The sequence below is a fragment of the Lagenorhynchus albirostris genome, chromosome 16 (assembly GCF_949774975.1).
Source record: "Lagenorhynchus albirostris chromosome 16, mLagAlb1.1, whole genome shotgun sequence".
Classification (NCBI taxonomy): Eukaryota; Metazoa; Chordata; class Mammalia; order Artiodactyla; family Delphinidae; genus Lagenorhynchus; species Lagenorhynchus albirostris.
Genome location: NC_083110.1, coordinates 38,410,106 through 38,424,875, shown reverse-complemented (window position 1 = coordinate 38,424,875; position 14,770 = coordinate 38,410,106). Strand labels below are relative to the sequence as shown.

Genomic DNA, 14,770 nt, shown 5'->3' with positions numbered 1-14,770 from the left:
ATACGGAGAGAAGGAGCCTTTGAGGGCCAACCACAGAATTGTCTCCTTCCAGAGGCTGGAAGCAGCAACCCAGATGGGGGTAGGGAGGGCAGTGGTGTGAGAATCTGTTGAGATATGACCCGTGGTTTTAACTTTAAATAAGCATTTCCGTCCTAATAGAAGCCCCCTCTAATGTCTCCTGCAGCTTTGATTTTGGAACACGTCACATTCCTCATTAAAGCAATCACTGTTAAAACATAAAGCAACACAGGATTTATTTCTTCATTAAACTGATGATCCGTATATGAAGCCAATTAACATTATGAGTCTGGTGAACATCAAGTGTAAAGAGGTTAGAGAAAATTAAAAGCAGTCACCTTGGTCTTTAGATAAAGAAAGTACACTTTTAGGTTGTAAATTATCAGAGTGTCCAAGCAGGACAGATCGGTGAATTTGGTTAATTGGAAAATATATTTTATTGCACAAGAATTAAGGAAAAACAACATTTTCGTTGTCAACGAACGCTCTTTTTTAGAGGGGAGGGAGATGGTAGCGAATACATACACGTTAGCCGCCTCTCTCCGGCCCCGAGTGTCAGAGACAATCCGAGGAAAAAAAGGGGCCAGCGTTGTCATCAAAGTTTGCTGTAGCCTTTCCTCTCTGCGATTGCTTGGTTTGTTGTTAATTCACTGTTTTGCCAACAGGAACGAGCCCGGCCTCCCTGCTGGGGGAGAGGAACTTCGGGGGAGACGAGGCCGAGGGTCCCGCTGGCTCTGAGCCCCGCGCCAGGTGGGTGTTTTGCGGGAGCCTGACTAAGTGTCCCATCAGGGAGACAACCAGGCTCGCGTCGGTGACGCTGGGAAAGCCGGGACCAGGCGGCGACCGGCCGCGGGAAGATTCCCGGCCGTAGCCGCGGGGCAGGAGCGGGGCGTGGGTCTGCGGAGCCGAGAGTTTGGTCCCTGCTGCGAGCACTGAGCGCGCGTCCCAACTTGCTCAGGTTTGGACCAGGAGAGGATTGGGATCGGGCCCCCAACACCCAGAATCCGGCGGGGCGCGTCCGGCCGCGGCGCAGCGCAGGGCCACAGAGCGGCCCTTGTGACTGGTCTCTTCCCTCTGCAGCCCAGGAGGAACAGGTGCCGCTGTCCAGGGTCCTGACTGACCGGGAGGCTCTGGGAGCGCGCTGCCCGCCGACCCAGAACAAGCCTGTCCAGCCCCGGGGACATCTCTGGGCCTTGCCAAGAAACTGCTTCAACGGATGTCAGGGATGCGGAACTGAAACTGGGGTTTGGACCTCATTGGTTTCTGGGGCCAACGCGGCGCTGGGCGCCTGGTGCCTTGAGTTCCCGTACAGATACTCAGGTGCTCCCTGGAGCATCTTGGCCAGGCCCGCCCGGATGTCTTCCTCACCCCGCTTCACAGGCACTAGGCTCCGGAGCGCGCGGGGCTCTTGCAGGAGAGGGGACGCCGCCTAGGGCAGGTGGGAGTTTGAGGGGGCTTTTGGCAAACCCAAGCGCGCAAGGGGAGACTCGGGCTCTTGAAAAGAGATCCAGAGAGCAAGGGTGCTCTGAGGGAGACAGGGAGAGAGAGCGCGCCGAGCTTCCTGGCCTGGGTTGAAATAGGGTCGGTTCTCAGGGCTCCATCCCTTTCCGGATGAAGTGGAAATGGCCCGCCGGCCCTGCCTGTTACCGCGCCCGCCGCCCAGACCAGCATGCGTGCTCCCCGCCGGCGGGTCACCTGGACTCGCGGAGTCGGTGGCCCTGGCGGAGCTGGCGCAGCGGGATCTTTCCGCTCTGAACCCAGCCGGCGTTTCCAGCGGTTCCTTCCGCGTGACTGGGTCGACTTTCCGCGCCTGGGCGGGCTGAGCCCAGGAGGGGCCGCTGAAGTGCATCGGCCCCGACTTGCCTCTGCAGGAGCCGTGCTGCATCTTCCTCCTGGCGGTTTTCGGAGGGGCGTCCACGGGCCGGTCAGGGCCCCAGTAATCTGCCCTCCAGCTCCATGCGCCTCTTTCGGGGCGGGTGTCCACGTGTGGCCCTGCCAGGCCTTTTGTTTCCAACTCAATGTATCTTTAAGGTCAAGGCTGGATCCCAGGCGGTGCAGGGACCCGACCCACCGCCTCTCCAGGACTCCTGAACGCAGCATTAGAATGTTTATAAAATATTCAATTTATGTAGTCTGTCCAAGAAGCCATCGTCCCAAAATAAAATCAGCAGTCTAGACGGAACACAGACACCAGAACTTATCAACAGTTGTCTGACTTGCATCTTCTGATGCATCTTGAGTGGGTCATAATACCAACTTTATTTTCAGTGGTGCATAAATTAATTACACGCATTTAATAACCAAAATATCATTATATTCCCCCTTTAATATCATAAAGGCTTTCCGCCAGGGAAGCACTTAATAGTTCAGGGGGCCGTAACGGGCTATTATCCTGGTGTAATGCTATTACAGAACCAATTATGTGCCATTAGACTTGCTTTTTTTGCAGTTTATGTGATTTGATCCAATCCCGCACCCCTGACTTGAAAATTTCAGCCCGGTACTTTAGAGTTTAATTTTCACCCAGGCAGAGGGAAGGGCGGTCTCTCCGCTGAGCTTCTGCCTCGGATGCATTTTAAAAGTAATTGCGAAGGGTCCCACCGCATATCATTTGCATGGAGAAGCGAACATAAATTCTGGGACCCCTTGCTGAGAACAAAATCAAACTTTCCTTTTGTACGGTCGCTTGGAAAGGGAAGCCGTGTGCAAAGAGTTCCCCCAAAACCCATCCGGTGGCGACAATTATCAGCGCTTTGTCATCTGCAGACCAGGAGTCACCAGGCCTGACAAGGGGAGCTTAAAACCAAGCTCTCCCCGAGAAAGAAGGTTTGAGTCAGAGGGAACTTGGGGTGGGGGTGGGGTGGAGTGTTCAGAAAATAATGCTTTTTGGCGGATGGTGGTAGTGGTGATTGTTTCAACCTTCTTTTAAAAGAAAAGAGGAAAAACATTCCTGATGTTTGCTGAGAAATGACGGATTTTTTTTTTTTTTTTTTTTTTACACCACGTGGGCCATTTGTAAGGCCCAGTAGACCTATCCAAGTTACTCGCTGTAGACAGCGCTGGAAATAATCAGATTAAGGCCAATTACGCGTGAGATTATAAAGGCGAGTGCTGAGCGGCGGCGCGCGCTGTAGACAGATAGCAAGACATCTGGCCACTTCCCGAGTCACTTTTCTGGTCCTGCGGGCGCCAGCCGCGCGGAGCCCCGCCCGTATCCAGTCGAGCCCGGCGAGCGGACCAGAGGCGGTCACGCTCCGGCCTTCCTCGCCCGCCGCCCGCCGAGGTACGCGCGGCTCCCGACCCACACACCGAGCCCTGCGCGCCTGGCCTTGGGGCTCGGCCGCCTTCCTGGTGGGGGCTGCCTTTCGCGCAGATGGCCTGGCGCGCTCGCCGGACTCGGCTGCGTTGTCCTGGCTGCAGGGATTGTGGCGGGGACCCCTGAGAGCCGGGAACCAGACTGCGTGGGCTTGGTGTTGGGGCCGAGGTGGGGGGACGTCTGTCCGGGTGGTGGACCCGAACGGAAGGGCTGTCCCACGGGGTCTCCGGCTTGCGACGGCGCTGCCACCTCCCCTCCAGTACCCAGAGTGGGCTGAAGGCATTGGGAGGGGGTTTTCCATGAAAGGAGCGCCCGGGGCACTCCAGGGCCGGGCGGGGGCTAAGGCAGAGGGAGACTCAGGCTCTGTCGCTGTTTGCTTTGCAGCCAGGCCAGATCTACGCGTGCCTTGTCGGTCCCGCAGTCACCCTCCCGAGTCCTGGCCGTCAGGTCGATCCGGCCGTCGGCGATGTTTTATTTCCACTGTCCGCCACAGCTAGAGGGTGAGTAAGCGCCGAGCCAGGAGCTGCTCCAAAAGGCCGGCGCCGGCCAGAAAGGGCCATAGCAGCAGCTGGGGCTGGTTGGTGGTTGGGTCCCTGCTCAGCGAGGGGCGCAGCCGCCGGAGGTGGGTAGAGGCGCCTTTGGCCCTCTCCCCACATCCGGCTCCAGCCTTCCACCCCATTGCCACCTGCCTCCTACCTCCCCCCACCCCCCCACCGGGCCTGGGCGGGTTGGCCCCCGGGCTATGAGCGCTGCCAGGACCGGCGGATCCTCCCAGCACAGATGCTGGTGTCACGCCTCTAATCTGGGCTCCCCTGCCCAGGGGGCCGCATCAATCTTTCACGGTGTTTTGCAAACATCCTGATAAGCCGCGGTGGACTAGGTGACCCGCAGGGTCCTGGGCCGGACGTGAGCAGGACCCCCCGCTGCCAGGCTGCTCTCACTCCCTGCCCAAGGCCATCTTGCTTGGCCAGGCCAATGTGGCCCTCAGGAGCAGGGTGGCCCTGCTCACCACTGCCAGAAGTGCCCTGGCATGGCTGCTCCTCTGTGACTCACTGGGTTTCTGACCTCAGACGCTAACCACTTCCCACTCCCAGGGCCAGCCCATGACCAGGGTTTGGGTCTTTGAGGGTCTCCGGTTCTTAGAAGAAATTTTGCTTCAGGATCCTTGGTGTGGTCTCTGCACTGGGCTGTTAGGCGGGGGTAGGTTGGTGAGAAGGAAATAGCTTGGATTCCTGGTCTTGGGGGCTCCCCGGGGGTGGGCCGTCCATACATGAAGGGGATTTCTATGTACCAGGCAAATGCAAAGCCACACACTCTGGCCCTTTAACAGCGCCTTCCTCAGACCAGTAGTCTGAGCCATGGGCTGCTAGGACTTCTATAACTGGGAGCAGAACCAGGACTTGGCTTTGGCAACCTACTCCTTTGGGGGTGGGGGTGGGCAGTGAGTGAATTTTGGAGGGGAAGAAATCGAGAAAGGCACGGGGCAGGGCAAAAGGTGTGAGACACTGGGGGGACCTGAAACATCAGAGCATGCTCCTTCACCTTGCCCCGGTTACCTTGAGCAGTAGCCGGCCTCAGCTGGCCAGCGTACACAGGGATTTCAGAAAGTTTTTGTTTTTCCCATGGAAGCTTTTAAAAGTTCAGTAGCATTTTCTAAAGGAGGCTAATGAACACCAGGGTTCAAGCCCTGCCAGCCCGATCCGCATTCCTAAGAAGGGAAGGCCAGACACTTGGCTGCATTTCACCTCCTTTTACTTCCAATGACCCATGCAGATGGGCTTTATCAAGGTCTGAGAGGTTCACCCCCTGACACCTAGGACTGCGGGGAGATCCTCTGCTTGTGCAGTGGACACGCCTTTTCTGCATCCCTGAACCCCAGGTTTGGACTGATGGATACTCGGCAGCCCACCCTTCCAGTTAAAGTGGGAAGGTTGAGGTGTGGGCGTTTAGCAGAGGGTGGGCTGCCTGGGTGACTGAAGGGGAAAGCCCAGTCTGCAGAGTGGGTTGCAGAAGTCACCTGGGGAGAGCCCTGGCCAGCCTGTCGTGGCCCCAGCACACAGAGCTGCTTGCTGTCCTCAGCTCAGCTTAGCTCACCTTTCCTTCCCACACCTGGGGCACATCCCGCCTCAACGCTTATTCTGATTGCTGTGACCAGAAGAAAAGGAGATGGGTCTTTAAGAACTTTTTTATTCCTCTGCAGATGTGTTTCAAAGGCAGTTTTACAGAAACGGGTGTTTTATTTTAGTTTAGTATTGCTGTGGGGGGAGGTGGCCTGCTGACGATGGAAAGGCTGAGGACAGTTCCTTGGAATCTGACTTCTCATTATTGCCTATCATCTTTTTAATTGTAATTTTTTATTAATCTAGAGAGGCATATAAGAGAAAGCAAAGCATGGCTCATAATCTCCCTTCTCAGATAATTTTGCTGATATTAAACTAGAAAGTATTACATCTACCTGCTTAGGAAATTCAAATAGAACAGAAACTTACACACTGAAAAGTGAAATCCTCCTTCTCTACCTCTTTTTCTAAAGATACTCCCTATTGTTGGTTTCTTGTGATTCCTTCAAGAAAAACATGCTATCACCTGCGTTTACCCTCATTTATGTATTTTTCCTTTATATGTTATGCCTTATTTGTGCTGAGATCACACTGTCACATCATTCAGGACTTGCCTTTTTTCACTTTATAATACAGATTTTGGCGATTTTTCCGTGTCAATGTATGCAGATCTACTGGCTTCTTTTATTATTTTTTAAATTTATTTTTAAAATAAATTTATTTACTTATTTGTTTTTATTTTTGGCTTTGTTGGGTCTTCGTTGCTGTGCGCGGGCTTTCTCTAGTTGCGGCGAGCAGGGGCCACTCTTCATCGCAGTGCGTGGGCCTCTCACTGTCGCGGCCTCTCTTGTTGCGGAGCACAGGCTCCAGACACGCAGGCTCAGTAGCTGTGGCTCATGGGCCCAGTTGCTCCGCGGCATGTGAGATCTTCCTAGACCAGGGCTCGAACCCGTATCCCCTGCATTGGCAGGCAGATGCTCAACCACTGCGCCACCAGGGAAGCCTGACTGGCTTCTTTTAAATATCTGTGTAGTATTCCATTATATATTGTTCAGAAGGTGCCTACAATTGTGCACTTAGGTTGTTTCCTTTTTTTTTTTCCTGTTACCATGTTACCAGGAACAATATTCTCGCTCCATTTTGGCACACTTTTAAAGTATATTCATAGACTACATACCTGTATGTGCACTTAACATTTTTGATGGATATTGTCAAATTACCCTCTAATAAGGCTGCACAAATTCATGCTCCTACAAATGGTGAATAGTGTGTACAATTCATTATGCTTTTAACTGTACTGGGTATAATTGTGCAGCTTATTGTTTTGGCAAAATGTTTTGTCTAATTATTGCAAGGTTTAACATTTTCATAACATTATCAACCATTCTATTTATTCTTAAGTAAGAAGCCTGTTCTCATCATTTCCTCTTTTCTATTAGGTTGTCAATCGTTGTTCTTATTAATTTGATGAACTGTCAGCTTTTTTTAGGATCCAGTTTGACATGCAGTGTTTCACTTAAAGATACTATATGTACACTTTGTGAAACAATTTGGGACAAGCAGGTAGAAGTTTGTGAGGCTGATTGTGATTTGAGGGCCTCAGAGCTCGCATTTCATCCTCACCAGTCAAGTGCTTTGTTTTAAAAGGAAACTGTTTGGTTTCCCGCAAAATAATGGAAATAAGACCACTTTGACGCTGTCCCTTTGAAGTTCCCAATGAGCTGGAGAGAAATATTTGTAACTAGGATTTTGAGGAAGAAAGCAATTTGGATGGGATGGTGGAGGGAGAAGTTTTCACCAGAGAGTGGAGGTCTTGTGACCAAGGATGTGCACTGGGGAGTTGAATAATAAGTAGGAGGGACTCCATTTAGCAGATAGAATTTTAAAAAGCCGAAGGACCTTGCTTCTTTGGGACTGAGGTCCTTCGGAGGGATGGTGCCTGGGCAGTGTCACTAGCCAGCTCCTAATGGCGAACATGCAATGATTCTGAGACCGGAGCCCATGGCAGGTACAGCGTTCACTGGCTAATGGGAACTTGCTCATTTGTTTTCCTAAGAAGCCAAGTAAATGGTGGACTGTCAAGTCAATGGTGTACGTTTGGAAAATGACCTGAATGCACATTTGGGGCCAAACTCTGCTGTGGCTTAATCCGAGCTTTGGAGGCTGGCAGGGAGGACTGTGGATGCCTTCCTTTTCACAGAAGTGGGAGTAGTGGGTCCTTTATGAGCCTGGCCAGAGGCTCCTGTTTAAGTCTGCTTGGAATTCAGGACAGTCGCTATTGGTGCAGATTTCTTGTTAATTGACATCTATATAACAGATCCACTAGAGTGCTGATGAGCTGTGACCAACAGTATTAATATTCATTTATAAACTTTCTACCTCCTCGTGTCCTGAAGTTCTAGGAGAAAAGTGCTGGGAAAAGCTCTTGGTGATTTCATTCCTCCCCTATCCCCAGCCTTTAATTCTTATTGTTGTAGAAACAAGGGAAAGTAAAATAACAAGTGAGCAAAAGGGAAACGTAGAGGCTTTTATTAAAGGATCAGAGGTAGAAGGGATGAGCTGAAGGCACATTGGACAGAGGTGCAGGCAGCTGGGAGCCAGAGGGCCGATGAAGGCTCCATCTCAAGTTAGTGACCCTTCCTGGCTCAGAGTCTAGAATTTCACAAGTGGACTTGGCTGTCTAGTGGAGTAAGGTCTCCACTCACCCTATGAAATAGGCATAGTTAGGCCTAAAGTCAGAGATTACTGGGAGAGAGAGAAAGCATGAGAGAGTGAAAAAGAGGGAGCCTTAATAACAGGAGCAGAGAAAGATGCTTTAGGACAGACAGGGTTCCGTCTGGGTGGGATGGGTCACTGAGTGAGTGTGCATGGCAGGGGCTGTGTGAAGACTGGGGGGCCCTGTGCTCAGGCTGATCCAGTTTGCTCCCTGCAGGCACTGCACCCTTTGGCAACCACTCTACAGGAGATTTCGATGATGGGTTTCTGCGGAGAAAACAGCGCCGGAACCGGACCACGTTCACTCTTCAGCAGGTAATGATGTTCCCCTTCTGAGAGCCATCCACTTCCTGCCTTCAAATTAATCAGAGTTTGAGCAGCTCTTCTTTGTCTTTTAAAATAAAGCCAACTGATCATGTTAACTGGATCTTTCTGTTTTCTTGAACAATTCATGTGTCAAGGAATCTGTCTGGGGAGAGGGCAGAGGACTGTGACGTTATGATCCCAGATAGTCAGTGAAGAGGCAATGATGACGGCGCCCTTTTGTCTCAAGTTGATAGTTTGGGGAACATTTCCACATCAGCAATACAGCAACATCATTTCAACTTGGAAATAACCTTCTGAGGAAGGCAGGTCAGGTGTTCTCATCCCCAGTAGATAAATGAGAAAACCGGGGCCCAAGAGGTTGACTGATTTGTAGAAGGTATTGTCATCCATAAGTGGAAGGGCTACAACTGGAACCTTGATATTGTCTTTCCAGGGCCGCGGCTCCTTCCCTTAGATCCGTTTGTCTCCCAGAGCACACTGGAGCAGAAACCCTAGGCAGTTTCTGTGGGACTGACCCAGCGAGGGCTTCTGCAAGTTGATTCTGTTCTTCCAAGCTCTATAGTGAAAGCTGCGTGGGTTGCACTTTAAATGTAAATGCATTCAGATGTTTGCGCCTCTCTTATTTCCACCTCTTGGGGTAGCACTGAGGTTGTTAGTAAGTCTTAGCTCCCAAGTCTTCCGCGGTTGAAATTTTAATTCTGTGGGATCTTTCCAAAGAGCATTTTTCTCCCTCTCTTCCCCTACTTGATCTGTGAAATTACTTCCTCACCACACATAGCAAATTTGAAATATGCCTCTGCTTCCTCTCACCTAGCCACATCCTCTCACCAGTAAATATTTTTTTTTTCCTTTTACCAGCTGGAAGCTCTGGAGGCAGTTTTTGCCCAAACACACTACCCTGATGTCTTCACCAGAGAAGAGCTAGCCATGAAAATCAACCTCACAGAAGCCAGAGTGCAGGTAAACCTTCTTTTTAATTATTTAACTCTCTGATATTAAAACTGGCAAACTTTTTTTTTTTTTTGACATCATGACTGCAGAGTGCACATTTGGCCAAAGAAAGCAAATGAAGACTATCTGTCATTTTCATGATGCACTTTAATAACATCAACATAATGTGGAATATTAGATTAGGTTGATTAATCGGTCATTCATAATTAACTAGTGATAATGTTCTACACTAATTTGTCCGCGTCTCTAAGGTACTAAATTACATCAATGCACATCCATTTCCTTGCTTTGGAAAAAAAAAAAAAAAAAAGAGCTGAGATGCTATTCTCAAAGCAGCTCTGACCACTCTGGGGTAAGGCCGGTCAATGGCAGAGAATTGTGTTTTCGTATGGGAACAGAGTAGGATCTGCTTTCCAGAAATTGCATCATGTCCAACTTTTCCCCAGCACGCGGACCCTTTCAGCGAAGTGGTCCGAAGAACATGGGCAATTTAAAAATCTTTAAACGGCAGCAGCAAAAGGGCTGCCTCAGAGCCGAGCGTGGCCCGTGGTGACTGTCTCTAGGCAGGATTTCTTTTTAGAAGCTACACGGTGATTACGTTTAAGTGCACAAACCCGTCGAGCCCAGCAGATGTGCCCGAACGCAGGAGGAACAGATTCGCAGCAGCGCCTCTCCGGGCGAGCTATTCTTTGAGCACAATTATATATTCATTTTATTTATGGGGTTTCCTCCATGCTGTTTCTGTTCTTTTTTATGTAGGGGCTTGGGGTTAAGACTATGCAAAGATCTAATTGTAGGAAATATAATAGTTTGCTTTCGGTTCCCCTGGGTCATGTTAGTATCTCTTAAAAACCTATGGCTGAAGAGAGATAATGGAATTCTGAACAGTAAATTGGGGGTTGTAAACAAATTATTTCCCCTATAATCAGATTATGTGATCCTGATTATTAAATCTGAACATGAATCATTGGTCATATGCGGGCAAATTAAACTGATTATTATTTGGAAATGAAAATCTCCTTTGGCCAGGACGCCGTTCATCCTTTCTTTTTTTAATGCCAGCTTGCCAATAGCTGCGTAAAGACTGAACTGCAAATTGAGATAAATGGCACAATTACTGAGCATTCAGAAGTGGAAGATCATAACTTCTCCCTGAAAGGTGCAAGGGTGAGATAGGGGTGGTGACAATTAAAGCTGGGACTTGTTGTTCGGGCTATTGTTGGCTATTATGCAAACAGACAATGGCTGTGAAGCATTTGTTTAGTGAGACTCCATGTGGGGACACGGCTTTGGTGGCGGGAAGGGAGATGTGTTTACATTTATACCCCTTGCTCATTCAAATATGATTAATGTTCTATAAAGCAGGGTCTTAATCGAAGCTGATGTTGTCAAACAATAACTAAATAGGGAAATAAACGACTCCATCATGCTCTTGCCTCAGAAGCAGGCGAACTGTCAGTGCAAAGTCATTAAAATATGATAATGAAAAATAGCTCAATTAAATGTTGTTATAGCTGTGACCTTCATTCAATTAAGATGCCAGAAAGTGTCTGCATTTTGCTTTGCATTTAACTGCCCTAAATTTAGAATATAGATAAAATCATTATTCAGTGGTTGCTGATATGTGCAATTAAAAAACCAACTAGATTAAAAAGAAAGAAAGAAACCCAGTTAAAGGAGAATGAAAATTCGGAGGTGGGATAAGCCTGGAGACCGAGGCTCTCTCCTGGGCCAGTCTGCTGACAGGCAAGGAGGAGAGGATGCCCAGGGGAATAGGAGGGAAGTCTAGACAAGCCCTTTTTTTTTTTTTTTTTTTTTTTAAAGCCAGGAATTATCTTCCAGGAGAGAGGGGGAAGAGGTTTAGCTGCACTGAGTAAAGAGCAGCAGGATTTCACTGACCTCTGGGAACACCTTGGGCCCAGGCTGCCTGACTGCCCTGAGGCTGTCCTGCAAATGCGATCTTGGTCTCTAAGGCTTAAAGAATTCCACACCCGCCTCTAAGAAGGCACTCAGAGCAGGTGAATCACAAGCTGCCTCCCAACCTGAGGATGGTGGAGATAATAACACTAGCTAATGTTCACCGAGGGATTGATTGCTGCGTGCCACGCACTGTGCTTAGTATTTTGCATGCATCTCCATTAAATTTCCTAATGATGCTTGGGGGTGGCTGTTATTATTACTCTCAGACAATTTGGATTATGGTACCCAGCCAAGCCACTGGGCTTCAAATTGTAGATCTGCCACTTAGCACTTGGATGACCTCAGGCAAGTTAATTAAACTGTCTGTGCTTAGTTTTCTCATCTGTAAAGTGGGGGTAGTAGGACTACCTGCCTTAAAGGATTGCAGTGGATTCTAAACCAGATTCTCCGGGGTCCAGAATTCTCAACCAGGACTGACTCCAGAGTCAGTGTTTCTAGTGGATGCACTGGGCTGATGGTCATGAACTTGCCGTGATGCGTCAGTGTTAAATCACACGTATGAGGCCAGACACACTCCGGCCAAACCTGCTGGATGAGAGAATGAGTATTTTTTGATGAGGAAACCCCAGGGCAGTATTTTACAAACTGCTTTGATGACGAATCCCCCGTCTCCCCGTAGGAAACACATTTCACATCAGATAAGTGTACTTGCATACCCTGAGTATTTCCACAAGATAGTACTTTGACCCTTGCTGTGGGCAGTGCATTCGGATACTTTCTATGATTTCACACTCATTAAAAAATGCCTGTCACACCTTCCGCTCTGGTTTTCTGACCCACCCATGAGTCTGAAGCTGCAATTCGGAGGGCACTGCATTGCTAGATCTTTAGAGAGAGGAGGCTGTGCTCCCGCACGCCTACTGCAGGGGAGCCGGGGGCACGGGGACCAGGCACCTGGGTTTAGGTTCTGGTTGCCTCCTTCTGTCTGATTTTCTGCCTCTGTTGGGTGTGTGCTTCCTTCGGGGACTCAGGTTTGGTTCCAGAACCGAAGAGCCAAATGGAGGAAAACGGAGAGAGGGGCCTCGGACCAGGAGCCAGGAGCCAAGGAGCCCATGGCAGAGGTGACGCCACCGCCTGTGAGGAATATCAACTCCCCGCCCCCTGGGGACCAGGCCCGGAGCAAGAAGGAGGTCCTGGAGGCCCAGCAGAGGTGAGGCTGGCTGAACCCAGGGCCTGGAGGGCTGGTGGGCACCCGGGATTGGGAACTCAGTGTGTCATTTTCCTTCACTGCCAGCCTGGGGCGAACTGTCGGTCCCACAGGGCCTTTCTTCCCCTCTTGCTTGCCGGGGACCCTCCTGAATACGGCCACGTACGCCCAGGCCCTGTCACACGTTGCTTCCCTGAAAGGTGAGTTTGGGCTCTGCTGCCTGCTGGTGCGGGGCGGGGGCTCTGCCTGCCTGCAGCGCCTCCAGGGGGATCATGGAGATGGTTTGCCTCTTCTGTTTGCTTGGGCGGGCCCATCCTTGCACCTGGGGCTGGTGTAGCTCCTTCTCTCCTTCTGTCTATCACAGCCAGGGTCATGAACGGCATCTGTTTCCACACATGCTATCTTGTTTGCTTTCTACATGGCCTGAGAATGAGGGTGAATGTCATCTCACCGCACCAGCTGTGGAATTGGTTGAGAGAGGGCTGTTTCAGAAGGGCCATTGCATGTTCACTGACTGCTGCCTCCTGTCGGTACCAGTTTTAGGTGCTAGCTTGCAGCTCGTGGGTGAGGCCTGCGATGGACCGTTGTTCCAGCTCGTGAGGACCCTCCCCATACGTGCAGCCTCCCCACCTGCCTTCCCTGGGGCCTCTTGATGTCAGGGGTTAGGATTTGTGGTTTTCTAAGATTTGCTGTCTTCTCAAAGGCTGTGGTTATCTGAAGGATGGAAACCATTTGGGGCATTTTTGTCAGGCCCAGAGAGAAGGACTCTGGTGGGGCTGTCCTTTGGGCGTTTCTGGGTCAACCCTACTGGATGAATGGGTCCATCCAGTGTCTCTCAATTCTTGGCCCCAAACTCACTCTTCCCGTGAGGAGACCAAGCAGCTGTGCTGGCCGGGAGCAGGGCTGGGCCCCAGAGTTCATCTGGGACAGTGAGTGTTAGTGTTGGGGTTTGTCCGTCACAGCGGGTCTGGGACATGGGAGTGCAGGTGTGGGCTGTAGGCTTTTTCCCCATAATAGGCAGTGGGAGAGGCCCCCCTAGGATGTTTCCTGTGTGCTCTGTTTTTAGGTCTGGGGTCTCCTGCCCTCGAGAGGTTCCCCCTCCTGCAGGTTGGTCTCGCACGTGCGTCTGCACACGGGCGTGCGTGCACACACACACACACACACACGCGCACACGCACACGCACACTGGCAATCTGCATTGCAAATGTAGTTTCTGGAGCCTGAATAAGGACATGATGGAGCCTCTCTAGGGAATCTCTGAAGGGAGAGAAGGGTGTTCTACGCACAGGGAACAACACGTGCAGAGTGCCAGGCGCAGGGAGAAGAACCAGGCTTGTCTGGGGAATGAATGGCTGGTATGTTGGGTGCCCACAGGAGAGTGCCCAGAGGTAAGGTGGAAGGGCCAGAGCTTGCAGGCCTTGGATGCCGCACTCCTGCATTTGGAGTTTCCACTGTAGGAGGAGGGACCCTGAGGCCTGGAGCCACTTCTGAGTGGTCCAGGCAGCTGGGCAAGTCGCCGTGCTCAGATGGCCGGCATGGGTTGATGGGGTTCAGCTCCATCCAGCTCTGCACCCCGTGCCCTGCTAGTGCTCCCTTCAGCTCCAGGGTCTGTGTGCTCCAGGGGCCAAGTAGAGCCCCTTGCCACAGAGTGGCCTTGGGGCATATTCACAGACACAATAGGCTGAGGGGGCACTGTGAAGATGGGGTCCCAATTGGAAGGGGCTTCCAGAAGGAGATTACCACTGGGACTTGGGTATCATTCAAGGAGCTGCTCTGGGCAGAAGAGCAATCCTGTGTCCATCTATGAAATCCTCTCTGCTTCGGTGAGGCCCAGCTCAGTTCCTGAGAGTAACCGTCTCTTTTATCAATGTTCTCTGCTTGCCCCACTCCAGCCTCACGAGTTGAAGGTGAATCCCACGTCTCTTCGCTGGGGCAGTTGGGAGGGGTCTGGGGCCAAGCCCAGGCCCTGGTGCAGGCCTGAGGTGTCTGAATGAGTGGAGAGAGGGCCAGGCTGCTGGCAGGGAGGGTGGGAGTGCCTGCCTGCCACTGCGAGGCTGAAGGCACTGATAAGAGGGAGACAGAGGACAGAGCAGAAGGAAGCAGGGCTGGTGGGAGGGGCAGGTAAATCTGTCATTCTCCTCTTCTTCCTTTACTCGTATGTACTCCCCCAACCCCAGCGCTTCCCTTGGGGCCTGACCTGTGCCTGCTTCGCTGGAAACAGACTTTCCTCTGATGGAGGGATGGGGCGTTGGGGTG

General features: G+C 51.0%; 1 protein-coding gene across 1 annotated transcript in view; it reads left to right on the top strand.

The window, feature by feature from the left end:
* Nucleotides 1-3,800: 3,800 nt before the first annotated feature.
* Nucleotides 3,801-14,770, top strand: part of DRGX (dorsal root ganglia homeobox) — a 30,373-nt gene continuing 19,403 nt past the window's right edge. The window contains exons 1-5 of the mRNA XM_060126818.1: nucleotides 3,801-3,834; nucleotides 8,327-8,424; nucleotides 9,295-9,396; nucleotides 12,339-12,517; nucleotides 12,602-12,714. Coding sequence (XP_059982801.1) covers nucleotides 3,801-3,834; nucleotides 8,327-8,424; nucleotides 9,295-9,396; nucleotides 12,339-12,517; nucleotides 12,602-12,714 — 526 coding nt within the window. The remainder of the gene's footprint in view (nucleotides 3,835-8,326; nucleotides 8,425-9,294; nucleotides 9,397-12,338; nucleotides 12,518-12,601; nucleotides 12,715-14,770) is intronic.